Source organism: Trichoderma gamsii (genome assembly GCF_001481775.2).
Source record: "Trichoderma gamsii strain T6085 chromosome Unknown Scaffold_32.2, whole genome shotgun sequence".
NCBI lineage: Eukaryota > Fungi > Ascomycota > Sordariomycetes > Hypocreales > Hypocreaceae > Trichoderma > Trichoderma gamsii.
In genome coordinates this window covers 229,259-242,400 of record NW_020171369.1, presented here as the reverse complement: position 1 = coordinate 242,400, position 13,142 = coordinate 229,259, and the positions used below count along the sequence as shown (strand labels likewise).

Below are 13,142 nucleotides of genomic sequence, written 5' to 3'. Positions count from 1 at the left end.
GGTTTCTTGGCATATGAATAACAAAATACTTTTCTTGATTTTTTTTTCTTTATGCGAGTGATTCTATTGTTCTCTATTGTTCTCATGGTTTTTCATGATTACACGTAATTGAAGGCTTTTACAAATACATGTAACTTGACGTAAAAAGAGCAAGTAATATCCTTGAGCTAATAGACTTTGACATTGTAACATTCCTACGTCTACCATTCTATTGCAAAGGAACAGAAGTCTACAAGCCGGCCCTATAGATGCCTGTTTCTTTCTTTCTTTCGAGCTCCGTCCAAGCAATTTCTTTGTTCAAAAGATTGTATGTGTGCTTGTATCCTTCCTTCTTTCCCACTCGGCCCATCAGTTCTGTGTGTTTGACCCTAGGATTCTTTGGAAAAATGAGCATGAATATTCCGAAAGTACACCGCTTCCGGAGAGCAAAAGGTTGGAAAACTATGGTATGGAAAAAAAAGACGCCGCTGTATCACTGTTTGATGCCGTTCCAATGGATGTCAACCTTACCAACGCCGCCCATGAGGAACAAAGGAAATAAGACAAGTGCGGCGAAAAAGAAACAAAGGGAAAAAAAGAGAAAAGGAGAAAAGAACTATTCGGAGCCAGAACAATATATGTAAACGCCGCGAATCGCAAACCTAGGCTTTGAACTTGATGATTGTGTTATGCACGGGAGTGACAGACAGATTGAGATGAAAAAAAAAAGGGGAAATGAGATGCAACATGGCAGACTGCCCTTGTCGTAACTTTCGTTAGTCATTCTCGGATTTGTATACACAATATGGAATCATGTATGCATTCACAAAGAGATCTGGTGAAACAGCGACAATGAGTGACGGCCAGGAATTCGTAAGCTAGTCAGTTCCAATGGATGATAAGTGGCCCCATATTGTTGCTCCAAAAAGGACAAAGTCTTCTAAAGGGCTCATCCCTCTGCCATTATCGTATCCTCAGCCGGCTTAGCTTCCATTGCCGGAGTCTCTTCTGCGGAAGACGCATGTTCGGCGAGTGAGAGGGTGGATTCTTTGTGCTCTAGCGCTGGCTGAGAATGAACGGCGATTCCGTTGTTCATACCACCGTTGCTGCTGCTGCTGCTGGGGAAAACGCCGTTTGTGGCGCACAGGCGGTACTCTCCATCGCTTCTCAGCTCAATGATGCCTTCATCAAGAGCCCATTCTGCCAGCAGCTTGTCGATGCCCAGCCGTTGGGCCTCGCCCTTCTCCATGTGCCGCCCCACATGCTCAGTCCACTCATCCCACGACGTGGGCCCCTCGAAAACGGCATTGCATTCTTTCCTGGGACAAGCCGACTTTTGAGGGGGGTGCCGCCGAGTGACCAGGCAGGACTGCTGCATTTCCTTGACGTGGGCATCCCACTCGGCCATCAGCTTGCTGTCGCCCTTGGCAATGGTTCTTTTGATCTGGAAGGGAGCGTGCATCCGGCGGAGATGCTGCGTGAAGAGATCCTTGCGGTTGAACTCGTTACCCTTGCCCTCCACCGCACTCTGCGGGCACGCGGAACAGCAGTAGTATGTTAGACAGAGATGCTGTGAGGCGATGTGGCGCTTCCATTCATTTTTTGATCCAAACGTACTAGCACAGCCAGCAAAGGAGAAGGCACAGGGGAAAGGCCTTGTGTGGGCGGCAGCAATGTGTTTACGGAGAGACGACGTATCCTTGAATGGTGCGTGGCTGCAGTGGTTGCAACGGGTCTCCTGCTTGGGAAGAGACCGCCGCGGCGCCTTCATTCGCAAATGCGCAGCAGAGTCCGCAGCCATGCCATCGGCGGTTCCAGAGTCGACAATGTCGCGGGATGAGCCCGGCTCACACTGTCTCGATTCGGGGATGCCATCTGGAAGCGTTGTCCGGTGTTGTCGTACTGCAGGAAGCACTGGAGACGGCGGAAGTGCAGAAATTGGAGGAAGAGGAGGGAGGGCAGGGAGCGTCGTAGGAGCAGCCGGTACGGGAATAGGTGGGTGAGAAGGAGGAGGAGGAGGAGGAGGGGGAGGAGGAGGAGGGCCATCGTCGCCTCTCGGCCGGACATGGCTCAGGGCCTTGAGCTGTTCGGCGGCTTCCTGCATCTCGGCAGAATCCTCGACCTCGTCCTTTGGCTTTATCGGCGCAATGTTCCGAGGGGTGGCCGGGGTATATGCTGCTCCAGAGGGGCTGCTTTGTGACCTGTATTCAAGGCCATCTCGGGCCGCTGCATGAAGATACGGGTCTGGCTCCCGGCGAGCGCGCGAGGGTGTCCCCGCCGCCAGCTCCCTGGCCTCCAACAAGATGCGGCCATCTTCCACTTCCTTGGCAGAGGGCCGGATGCCGCCCGGTCCCACCAGCTTTTCATACAGATGAATCATGTTATGAGAACTAATGTAGCCCAAAAAGCAGCAGACTTTATCGTGCTGGACGACATTCCATATGGAGTGGGGCATTGATATCAGCAGCATGGTGGGGGGGCCAAGGAACATGCCCTCGACGGCAATGGCAGCGCTGAGGGTCGGCTTGTTCTGCAGCCACTGGTGGAAGTATGACATATCTGGGCTCGCATCCCCGACAAACGTTGTGCAGACCAGGATCCGAGCCTCTTCGAACCTGAGATCAGCAACGGAGTCTGCGTCGATGAGATTGTCTTCACGAGCACGACCGCTCTGGGCGTCTGGTACATCTACGCCATTCGGAGGAGGTGCAGGCGCTCTGCCCACCATTGAAGCCAGCATCAAGCCGTGCCCCTTTGCGGGAGTGAGGGTGAAGAAGATGGGCAATACGGGCGGCGTCGAAGGAGCTGTGGCGGGGCTGTTTGCATGTTGTTGCTGCTGTTGCTGTTTGAGGACGCAAGTCTCTTCCCAAAGCCTCTGAGAGCTAAAGGGCTGCTGCGCGCTACTTAGCTTGTGGAGCGATTCGACGAGATACGAGGTGAAGGAGCGCTGGCCGGGATCATCACGGAGCTTGTGCTCTGGCGAGCAAGCTGCAATTGCCTGCTTCACGCCGTGGCTGCCGGCAGCTGTGGGGTCTGGCTTGGCACACGTATCAAGAAGCAAGAGGATGTCGGACTGGGCATCTTCGAACAGACACTTTACACCATCCCATTTAAGCTTGGCGGCATCTTCGCGAGCATTGCTAGACGGGCAAGCAATGTTAGAGACGATGGCGGATTTGCAGTGAACATGATATGAGGGTGGTAGAAGAGCAGAAGGAGAAGGAATGGGAGACGAGAGATGGTTAAAGAGCGCCGCGAATGACAGAAAACTCACCAGGCCCAATATAGCTGTCCGTCGGGGCCGGCGTAGCCGTAGCCAGCATAGTATATGATGAGGAGATGGTTGGGTCTAGCGTTTTCGAGAAAAGAGGCCATCTGGACGCCGAGCTTGATGCTTGGATTGGGTACGGTGGGAATCTGCCAGCGCTGCGTGTTGAAGCCATACTGCTTCTGCATGACCTGCTCCATCGCAACGACATCCTCATCAACGGTGCGATCTTCCTCCCAGTTCAGCAGCAAGACAGATACGTCGCTGTGAGGCGGCCGCTCTGTCTGGCGCTGTATCAGCATGGCGGCATCCTGTAGGTGGCGCGCAAAGGCCTCGAAGTCTTGTCGTTCGGCAACCGGGACATCGTGTACGGGGTAAGGCTGTTGTTGTGGCTGGACATGGACAACGGCACACGTTAGCAACCAGTACTAGAAGTAAAAGAGGCAGCAAGGGAAAGGTAGGTAAAGGGGAAGAAAAAGTAAAAGTAAAAGGGAGATGGACAGAGATGGCGAGCGAGCGAGACTGGCGAGGCAGTTGGAAGAGATGCAAGGCTAACCGTCTCGTGAGAATACTGCGCAGCAGGCTGAGGATTGGGAGCTGCAGAAGTGTTGACTTTGGGAGCCAGCTTCCGCTTTTTATTGGACGGTTCCATGGACAGGCTCGGTGAGGAGGCACGGCGAGACGAGGGAGACGAGGGAGACGAGGAGAGAGCTGGACGAGGCCCTGGAGACTGTCGGAGGGGCCTGGGATGCTGGATTGCTGAATTGCTAGATTGCTGGATTGAATGCAGACACGACACGACAGCCTCGAGAGTAGCGGCAGCGGCAGCGGCAGAGAAGCAGCAGATGGCAATTGGGGGCCGCGGGCGTTGGGAGCGTGGCAGCGAGAGCAAAACGACGGCCGGCTGGGAAAAGGCAGAGATGAGGTGAGACAGCAAAAGAGGACGAGGGAGTAAGGCTGGACCTTTTTTTGGGGGTGGGAAGAGGGGAGCTGCGAGGGAGTGGCTCAAGGCTCTGGCGAGGCTGTCAGTATTTGCCAGCCCAGCCCAGTCCAGTCCGGTGCAGCGTTACGGATGAAGTCAGTCGGTAGGGGCTTTTGGGCGCTGGGGCTCTGGGGCTGGGGCGTTCCAGGGAAGGACCAAGCCGCTATATTTTAGTTGGCGGGCCGCCTGGCTGTGCAGGGCCTGAGCAGCGGCGCCCATTGGCCGGTAGCCGAGGTGGTTTTTGACGGGGACAGCGCAGCGCAAGCCCGGCTGAGAGACAGAGTGGACTGGATTGGACTGGACTGGACATTGATAGACGAGAGACAAAGAGAGGCACAACGAAGCGCAAGGCCCGGCTGGGCTGGGCTGGGCTAGAGACTGGACTGGGCTGGGTCTTCAGTGGTCCATCGTGGGCTGGCTGAGTGCCGTGCATGGCCTATGGCTGGAGCTGGAGCTGCAGCCGCCGCGTTATTGGGTGGATGGGATGCCGGCTCGAGGCCTCTGCCACGGTCGACACGAATCGACAGCCCGAGTTGGCTGGTGGCGGCATGCAAGTGCCGCTCTCCAGCGTAGCATGACATGACACGACACGGCAGCGTCGCTGTCACTGTCACTGGTGCTGGTGCTGGTGCTGGTGCTGGTGATCCTCAGCGCGGCAGGGTCTGTCCTGGCCTGTCTGTATCGACCTGCTATGGAGACGAGACGCCAGAGGCTCGAAACGAGTGCAAAAGCCAGCAATTGATTGATTGGATTGCATCAGGCTCCGGGCCTGGCGTCGGCTGTAACAGACAGCTCGTACTCGGTACCTGCGCGGCAAGCGAATCGCCGGGAACCTGCCCCCGGACCGGCATATGGCCGCGAGTAGCCTGCATGTAGCCTGTACCTCCGCCACGGCCTGGCTGCTGCTGAAGGATTGGCACAGAGGCCGAGGAGGGGGCGGCCGGCGCCATCTGGATGAAACAGCGCAAGGCAAGGGTGCTGAGAGGAGCCTTGGCGAGCTGTGACATTTCTCTTCTTTTCATTCCCTTCGTTTTATTCCCTTCGTTTTATTTCCTTCGTTTTATTCCCTTCCATGAGCCTCTTGTCTCATTTAAAGCCGTCGAGGACGTGTTTACTTTTTGTTGATGGTGGGACTCTCCATACCGCATTAGAAGGAGCAGTACTCGCAAGTGACGCTGGAAATATCAAGCTGTGTACATGAGTGGGAATTCGTCTCTTTCTGCCCCCAAACATCCAAGCCATGCATATCACAGCTACCTATGAAATGTAAATGGCACGGCTGGTGCCTTGCTATGCCTACTGCAGTAGTATTCACCAAGGTGCTCCGTATAATCTGTCTGCCCTAGCTTCATCACCTCCATCCTGGCATGGACGGGTGCTCAACTCGCAGCACAGGCATTAGCCCATATGCTAAGGCAGGTCCTACATGTACTAAGCGCAGCACACATCATCATGTCTCGAGCTCCCAAAAATCCAAGCCAGCTGTACTCTTCTAAGCTCAATGCCATCTTGACTGCCATATGTACCTCAAGTAATGGTGTATGTGCCTATGAGGAATCTCGATGAGACGCCCAAGTGTCCCTGCCCAACAACCTTATAGTCTTCAATCTTATTTGCGGCGCGGTAATGCTCAGCTTATCGCCTTGGCACATCTGTTGATATATTTAGCAACGATAGCATGCAGGTCTAGTCCAAGCAACTGGCAATGCTCTGTAAACGCCACGCGTGTAAGAACTTGGAAGTTGAGGGAGGGCCACCGACGGACAATCTCAATCTCGTCTGGCGCACTGACAGCCAGCCCGGAGACTACATGTACATGTATCAATACGTAATAATTCATGTGCTGAGGCCTGGTGTCACCCTCATCTTGCAGTGCCTCGCTTGATACGACACTGAAGCTTCATGCAGCCTCCAGTCCTTGGTCCACCCACCACTATTTCAGCAGCAAACATTTGAACATGATGCCACATAGCTCCCAGGACCGCAGCCCTGGGCACACGCCAGCTGCCAAACCCGCGGAAAGCAAAGCTGAAGAGGGAATTAAAACCACCGACCGACCCCAAACTGCTACAGTACGAGGTACATGTAGTCATGTAGTCGTGCAGCGAAGCCGTCTGGTGTCCAGCCTGCATGGGCCGCGCGTTGCTTGATTCGTAGCCACCGCGGCCTGTCCTGTAGCCTCGACGTCAGCCCGGCGAATCATCTCGCAGCCTCGCCCGGGATTGTGAAAGGCGAGGGGCGTCCACCGCCAACAGTGCGACCCTTTGCTGCCGCCTTTCTTTCTAGCAGCAGAGGATGCCGAAGCCAGTCTGCTGCAGGTCTGCGACTATTTGACGTCGGGGCCTTCTTCTAGACTGCGCTGGGCATAGTTGAATGGAGCAAACAGCGAATGTGGCGGCTATCGGAGCGGCTCACCGTGGTTTTGTATGCGGCGACGGTCCCTTGGAAAAGCGAAAGCGAGAGGGGGAAGAGTGGACATGCAACGGATACCGCGGCCAGTCCAGCTGTCGCAAAGCCGCGCCGTCCCGTGCCTGCAGCCAACGGCAACATGGACTTGAAGCCATTGAATCTGGTATCTATGTGCAAGTGCGTGTAGCTACTAGTATAGCCATTCAATTTTGTCGCTGAGCTTCCTACATGTATTGGCGGCTTGGAAGGGAGCATCAACTACATACACTACTGGCACCCTGCATGTTGACGATACAAGTACCTGCCTGCGGACCTCAATAGTTCCACGTCCAGATTTATTGCAGGACTATCCGGTATCTGGTGGCAGCATGTTGCAGCTGTGTCCTTTGCGTGCCATTGGATCTCCTACAGTATAGCAGCTGAGTAGAACCACACGAGTACATAGGTACATGTACTTGAGTGTTCACCTCGGGGTGATCATGTCATCACGGACCCATGGATTTGGCGGTTAACGTGGTCACTGTGCCGGCGAAATACCCACAGCTCAACTGAGACAACAAATGCCTGATTAACTGTAGAGTGGATGAAGAAAAAGAGGCTTGCACTCAAAGCTGCAGGAAGAGCGGGACGGGGGACAAGCTCTCAACATCCCTAGCTGAAAGTCACACTGAAATGCGGAAGCAATGGGAGACAAGCTTCCTCAGATCCCTGCGGCGAGTTTTCAGCTCGACCCAGCTCAGGCTTCCTATACGTGCTCTGGAGCGCCACAGCGTTGCATTTGCGCCTGATCTGGCGATGCCATTGTTGTCCCGTAATCAATTACAAAAGAACAGTTTTCTCTTTACCTGCAATTGCCTCCTTTTCTCGTATGCAGCTGGCATTAGAATGTACGCTACTTGAGAGTTGCAGCTATCCATCCCACTTACACGTGCATGTACGGTACTTATGGGTGTAGTGGAGGAGGGATACATTAATGAGCCCAGAATAATACGGCCACACACACACACACAGAGAGAGAGAGAAGAGAGAGTACCTGTGCCTGTAGCCTTGTAGCTGCGAGTAGTGAGGTCTCTTTTCAGCCTTGAATGAATTGATAGGTGCGTCTCGTGCCCTCTGCAGTGGGGCGGCATGTAACAGGTCTGTATGTGGAGCACTTCAGGGCGTATTGCCATTCGTACGGCTTCAGCGTCTCATTCCGGATTCCATAGTCCGGTAATACTACTAGCAATAGTATTACCACCCAGGTGGTAGTGCTAATTTGTATATCAGGCTATTGGTCTATTGGCTCGGCATTCTCTTACCAGCAACAGTAATAGGACGTCAAAGAATTTGTAATCGGCATCGGCAATTGTCCATGACATGATCATCATCGACGACATGCTACAGCTACAACTACGTTTCAGCGTTTCCTCTTGGTAAAGACGTAATCAACACAGAGACGCCCTGCTTGCAGACACCGTCAATCGCTATGCCGTGCCCCTATTACCCTTCCATACAAAGGCCATAAAGCTGGGTCGCACGGCGAGGCTGAGCCACTGACTCGGGACTGGAACCAGATTCCCACAAAAACTCGCGGTGGCGATGCATGAAACGTTCGCGTATGAAAGGCCGCCGAATCAGACGATGCAGCACAGTTCTCGAGCGTCTAGTGGTCGAGGCTCCCACAGCTATTTGCTTCTTCGTCACGGGAATTGGACAGTGCTTCCTAGTTGAGCTGTTGAAGCTCGCCACCGCAGGTTGAAGTACTAGAGAAATGTGGCGCCTACGCGTAATGGAACTGGCCAGCCACAGCTGTAAAGCGATGGACGAGTGCCAATCATTACCAGCCACATTTCTATTTTTATCCCTGTCGCTTCTCTCCCTTGAATCCCACCCAGCAGATTACAGGCACGACAAGAAGACCACAAGGCTGCATGTAGATATTGAAGTGTATGTAATTATTGCCGCCGCCATCGTAGAAAAGTAGTTGAATAGGTATGTACCCGTCTAGATACAATTCAGCGCTCAAAGACATAGACATAGGCGCCATGATTACACATGCCAAGGGCAGCATATCTGCGCCTCCTCGTAACGCCAGCGCTAGAGAAGGAAAGTCATCCTTGCTCATGCTCACCGGCTCTTCGCCTCCAATCTGAATTAGCTTTCTGGGGACGGAAGATGCTGTTATCCGTAGTATCAATCTTTTTGGTACGAAATCTTGACGTAAAGCGCTCGCAGGCGAATGTTGCATTGGGTTCTTTGCACTGTACGATCTTGTTCTGTATGCATACAGACGCACAGTGCGATGAAGCCGGCTGCCTCGCAACATTTACTTGTGGGAGGAGGTCAGAAAGAGCAGCATGTCACAGTTAATCTAAATATATGGCGCCTCTTGCACATTTATGGCCTTTCCTTGCTGGCATCGAATAGAGCGCGCATAAGAGGCGCAGTTTGAATCCGTTGTAATCATGACATGCCATAGAAGGCCCTTTTATCAGCTTACATGTACTGCTTCTTCTTGGTACGTTAGTACGTGTAGGTGCGAACAGAGATGCAGATGCAACGGACGCTGGGGTCCAGCCAGCATCAACTATTTGGGCATTCTATCAGAACCAACGCGTTTCAAATAGGCACAGTCATTCCGCATGGGGAAAATGCGATTTGGCATCTCGTTGAAAGCTGCCGTGCCAGTCATGGCCTCACGTGGCGCACTCCATAGATCGTCTTGCTGTATCGGCCCAATCTGCACAGCCTCAAAAGCTCCCCCCACGAAACAAAGCGCGAGAAACACAAACACGGGGTTCGCTTTTCCATCTCCGGCAGCTGGCTCTACCTAGCTAGTTTGATTGCTGATTGATCCACCGAAGGCACTCGATGAAGGGTTCTGCGAGTATACCTACCTACCTGTAATCATGCTGATATTATTCCATCTGCCATAGATGCAATAGAAGTGAAAGAAGAGTAAAAGAGAAAAGAGAAAATACTATCGCCCAAGCTGTCACATTAGACTTCCCTCGTGACGGCACAGGTAAGACTTGGCATCAGTGGCCTCTTGCTCGTGGGCTCTTGGGCTCTTGGCTGCCTGTAGTCTGGTGCCTTGGTACTATATTATTGAACACCCATTCCTGCATGTATCGTCTCACTCAATCGGGTCGGCTTCTCTCCGCTTCTATGCTTCCATCTCCATTCCCATCCGGCACTGTCCCGCGGCAATTCGGCTCCAAGATGCTTCTAAGATACACGGAAGAAGCGAAGTAAATAATCTTTATATCGTAACAAAAAACTTGATCTCTCGTCTGCAGCATCTCTGCGCGGCAGCTTCGGTACTTGCAGCTTCGCATGACCCGGCAAGCCCGTTCCTGATCTTCGCTGACACGCACAGCCGATCGTCTCACGCCTTAGGCGCTGTCTGGAAGGGTCCACAGACGCCAGAAATCCGCCAACCCGCTGGGTCAAAGAGCCTAAAGGACCCTGTGACGTTTGCCTGGTGGGCGCCCTAGTGCTTCTTCGGCGCTGCGCCCCTCGCTTCGCTGCTGGTCCCTCCCCGAACGCAGAGCAGCAGGGCTACCTTCGTATACCCGGGCGATTGCGTCACGGCACATTGGATAGAATATAATTAATGAATCATCGAGTGTATTCTTCTGTTTTCTTTGTTTAATTCTTTTTCCTTTTCAGATTTCCATTTTACTTTTGGTACCTGCTTTGGGTGACACATTATCCACTGCGCCTCGCGACACAATCTTCGTCAAGCCTCGTGATTTCATACTGTCTGCGGACCCAATTTATCCGCATTGCGACGGCGATACAGCGAAAACACCACCAGAAGCACCAGCGCATCCGAACTTGGCGGGGGCCGACAATCGAGCACACCAAAAAGCAAGCGGCTTTCTCAACTTGGATTCGAAACACACAAAGTTACACTTGGGCGACTGCGCTTCGGCTGGGTCTATTCGCGCTACATTCTTGACGCGACTCTTGTTCTTGAACCTTTTTGAACGTCCATCTCGTAATCCGGCGGATCCTGGTATTGCGCGCACATCGACAAGAGCTTCGCGCCGAACAGCCAGCCATGTCAATGGACTCGTATGGAGTCCGGAGGTCGGACACCACCAAAGGGCCGCCTCTGCGCATCCTGTCTCTTGGTATGACATGGCGTGACTCTGTTTTTTTTACTTATTTCTTGATCGCTGCTAACACTGGACCCATCATAGACGGCGGAGGCGTTCGAGGCTATTCCATGCTCATCATCATCCAGGAACTCATGCACCGAACCTTTGTCGAAACCGAAGGCCGCGCACCCAAACGACACGAAATCCCGAAGCCATGCGAGCACTTTGACCTCATCATCGGCACAGGCACCGGCGGCTTGATCGCAATCATGCTGGGCAGGCTGCGCCTGGACTTGGAGACTTGCAAGGAGCTGTACGTCCGGATGACGAAGATGGTGTTTGAGACGGACAAGACGATTGCGGGCATTCCATACCGATCCACGCTTTTCAAGGCCAGCAAACTGGAGGAGGCCATCAAGCAGGGAGTTTGGGAACATACGGTCCACGGAAAAGAAGGCAACGACCACGAGGTAGAAGTCGTCAACCCCCTGCGTTCATCAAGTCGCTCAAGCTCAGGATCTGTAAAGCGACACACTAGCAACGCCAGTACTCTTAGTTTCAGTGCGCGCCATCCTTCTGGCCAGGTATCTACTCGACCGATGATGAATATGAGACATGGCAACGGAAACGCAAGATTATACGATGCCCGAGAGCACAGAACCAAGACGTAAGCTACAAGATTAACCCCTCTCCTCCCCCGCGTCTTCTATCGTCTTATGTATATAATTTCTGATCCCAAGGCTAACATGATATATACAGTGCCGTAACAGCAATGTACAAGGGATCCCAGCGAGGATCACCCCCCGTGTTGCTGCGCTCATACGACTCTCGCAAAGAGCCTCCGCCAGAGTTTGACTGCAAGATCTGGGAGGCCGGACGGGCGACTTGCTCGATCGGTCTGGCCTTCAAGCCTGTTCAGATTGGCCAGTCGATATTCCACGACGATGGCGCTGGCACTTTCAACCCCGCACCCGAGGCGTTGGATGAGGCAGTGATTAACGAATGGCCGGGACGAGAAGTGGGAGTGTTTGTCAGCGTTGGCACTGGAAGGCGGCCTCGTGGGAGTGACGGGAACCAGCAAGTATGGTACGAGGGATTCCTGGGTGAATTCGCCGAGGCACGGAGAAAGATGATCTCCAAGATTGAAGGCTGCGAAAAGATTCACGAGTACATGCTCCACGAGCATCTTTCAAAGCGCGGCGTTAATGTCGAAAACTACTACCGCCTCAACGTCGAAGTGGGCGTTGGTGAGTTTGGCATGAATGAGTGGAACCGACTCAGCGAAATCAGCACTGGTACTCGACGATACATGTCCAATCCAGACGAGCAGACGATGATCCACGGTATCTCGACAAGGCTTGCCAAGATCCACCGAGCAAAGATTCGATGGGAGCGCAACTCTGCCAACGTGCCCGAGTTGGTCAAGTCGACTTCAGACACCAACTATGAGCAACCTTTTGCCATCGAACTCCCCGGTGACATGCCAACAACTTTTGCACACAGCCCGCAAACCCCCCGGAGCCGTTCATCCTTTGATTCTGCGCCGGATAGTTTACATCTACAGGCAAATACCCTGTCTTCGCCCCGAGTCTCTAGCGACCACATTCGACCGGGCACCGGGCACTCTCGTTACGGAAAACCGGCCCCTGTCCTCGACAGCAACGTGGTTGACATGTCGTCCCCAAACCAGTACAGGATTCCTCCATTTGCTGATGACAAGATTGCCATTATGAGCCCCGACGAGGAGCCAAAGTATCCGGCGCCGCTGTCACTCAAGTCGCCCACTCAGCCAGAGCCGCCAGCAGTGCCGGCCAAGATGGCGCCGCCTCTGCCACCAAAGACGCCCATTTCGGAATATGGCCACCGGCCTAGAGACTCGGAGACGTCGATCCCGCCTTACCCACTAGACGATGATGAGAGGCCGCCTCCCATCAACATGGCACGGAAGCCAGAGTATCTGCAGTATTAACGAGTGGGAAATGAATTAAAAGAGTTGGAATAACGGCGTTATCGGAATCAAATTGGTGATGTGATGAGGGCATGATTGAATGCTTTTTCGAATTACATTTCTTTGTCTATATTTTTAACTTTTGTTACCCGCAGAAAGAGGGAATGATGGAGGAATTGGATCTTTGAGTTGTTATGACAATGTCTTGCTTTGATACCATGGGCGGCGGCGGCACTTTCAAATAGGGAAAATGAAATACACCAGTATAGCTTTTTACGGTTTTGGGACCAAATTATTTGATAAATTCAAAGAGCAAACCTGCGTATATGTACTACTAACTACTACTATGTGACCAACAAATGAAGATGGACCTGATGTAATCGTTAAGATAGATCAGTGCCGTGACCCAAGCTACTGCTTTGCTGTGTTGATGGCGCCATTTGTCACATGTACATGTAACTTTTTCTC

At 53.0% G+C, this 13,142-nt stretch overlaps 2 protein-coding genes across 2 annotated transcripts; one reads left to right on the top strand and one right to left on the bottom strand.

Moving 5' to 3' along the window:
- Positions 1-928: 928 nt before the first annotated feature.
- Positions 929-3,899, bottom strand: TGAM01_v208078 (hypothetical protein; the record flags this gene model as incomplete). Its single annotated transcript, XM_018809237.2, has 3 exons — positions 929-3,119; positions 3,254-3,639; positions 3,804-3,899. 3 exons carry the CDS (start codon positions 3,897-3,899, stop codon positions 929-931), a joined length of 2,673 nt encoding a protein of 890 aa, XP_018657505.2.
- A 6,787-nt stretch (positions 3,900-10,686) lies between these two features.
- TGAM01_v208077 (hypothetical protein) lies at positions 10,687-12,695 on the top strand (the record flags this gene model as incomplete). Its single annotated transcript, XM_024550245.1, has 3 exons — positions 10,687-10,759; positions 10,829-11,393; positions 11,486-12,695. The coding sequence occupies 3 exons, from the start codon at positions 10,687-10,689 to the stop codon at positions 12,693-12,695; spliced, it is 1,848 nt and encodes a 615-aa protein (XP_024405015.1).
- Between the last annotated feature and the right edge of the window lie 447 nt (positions 12,696-13,142).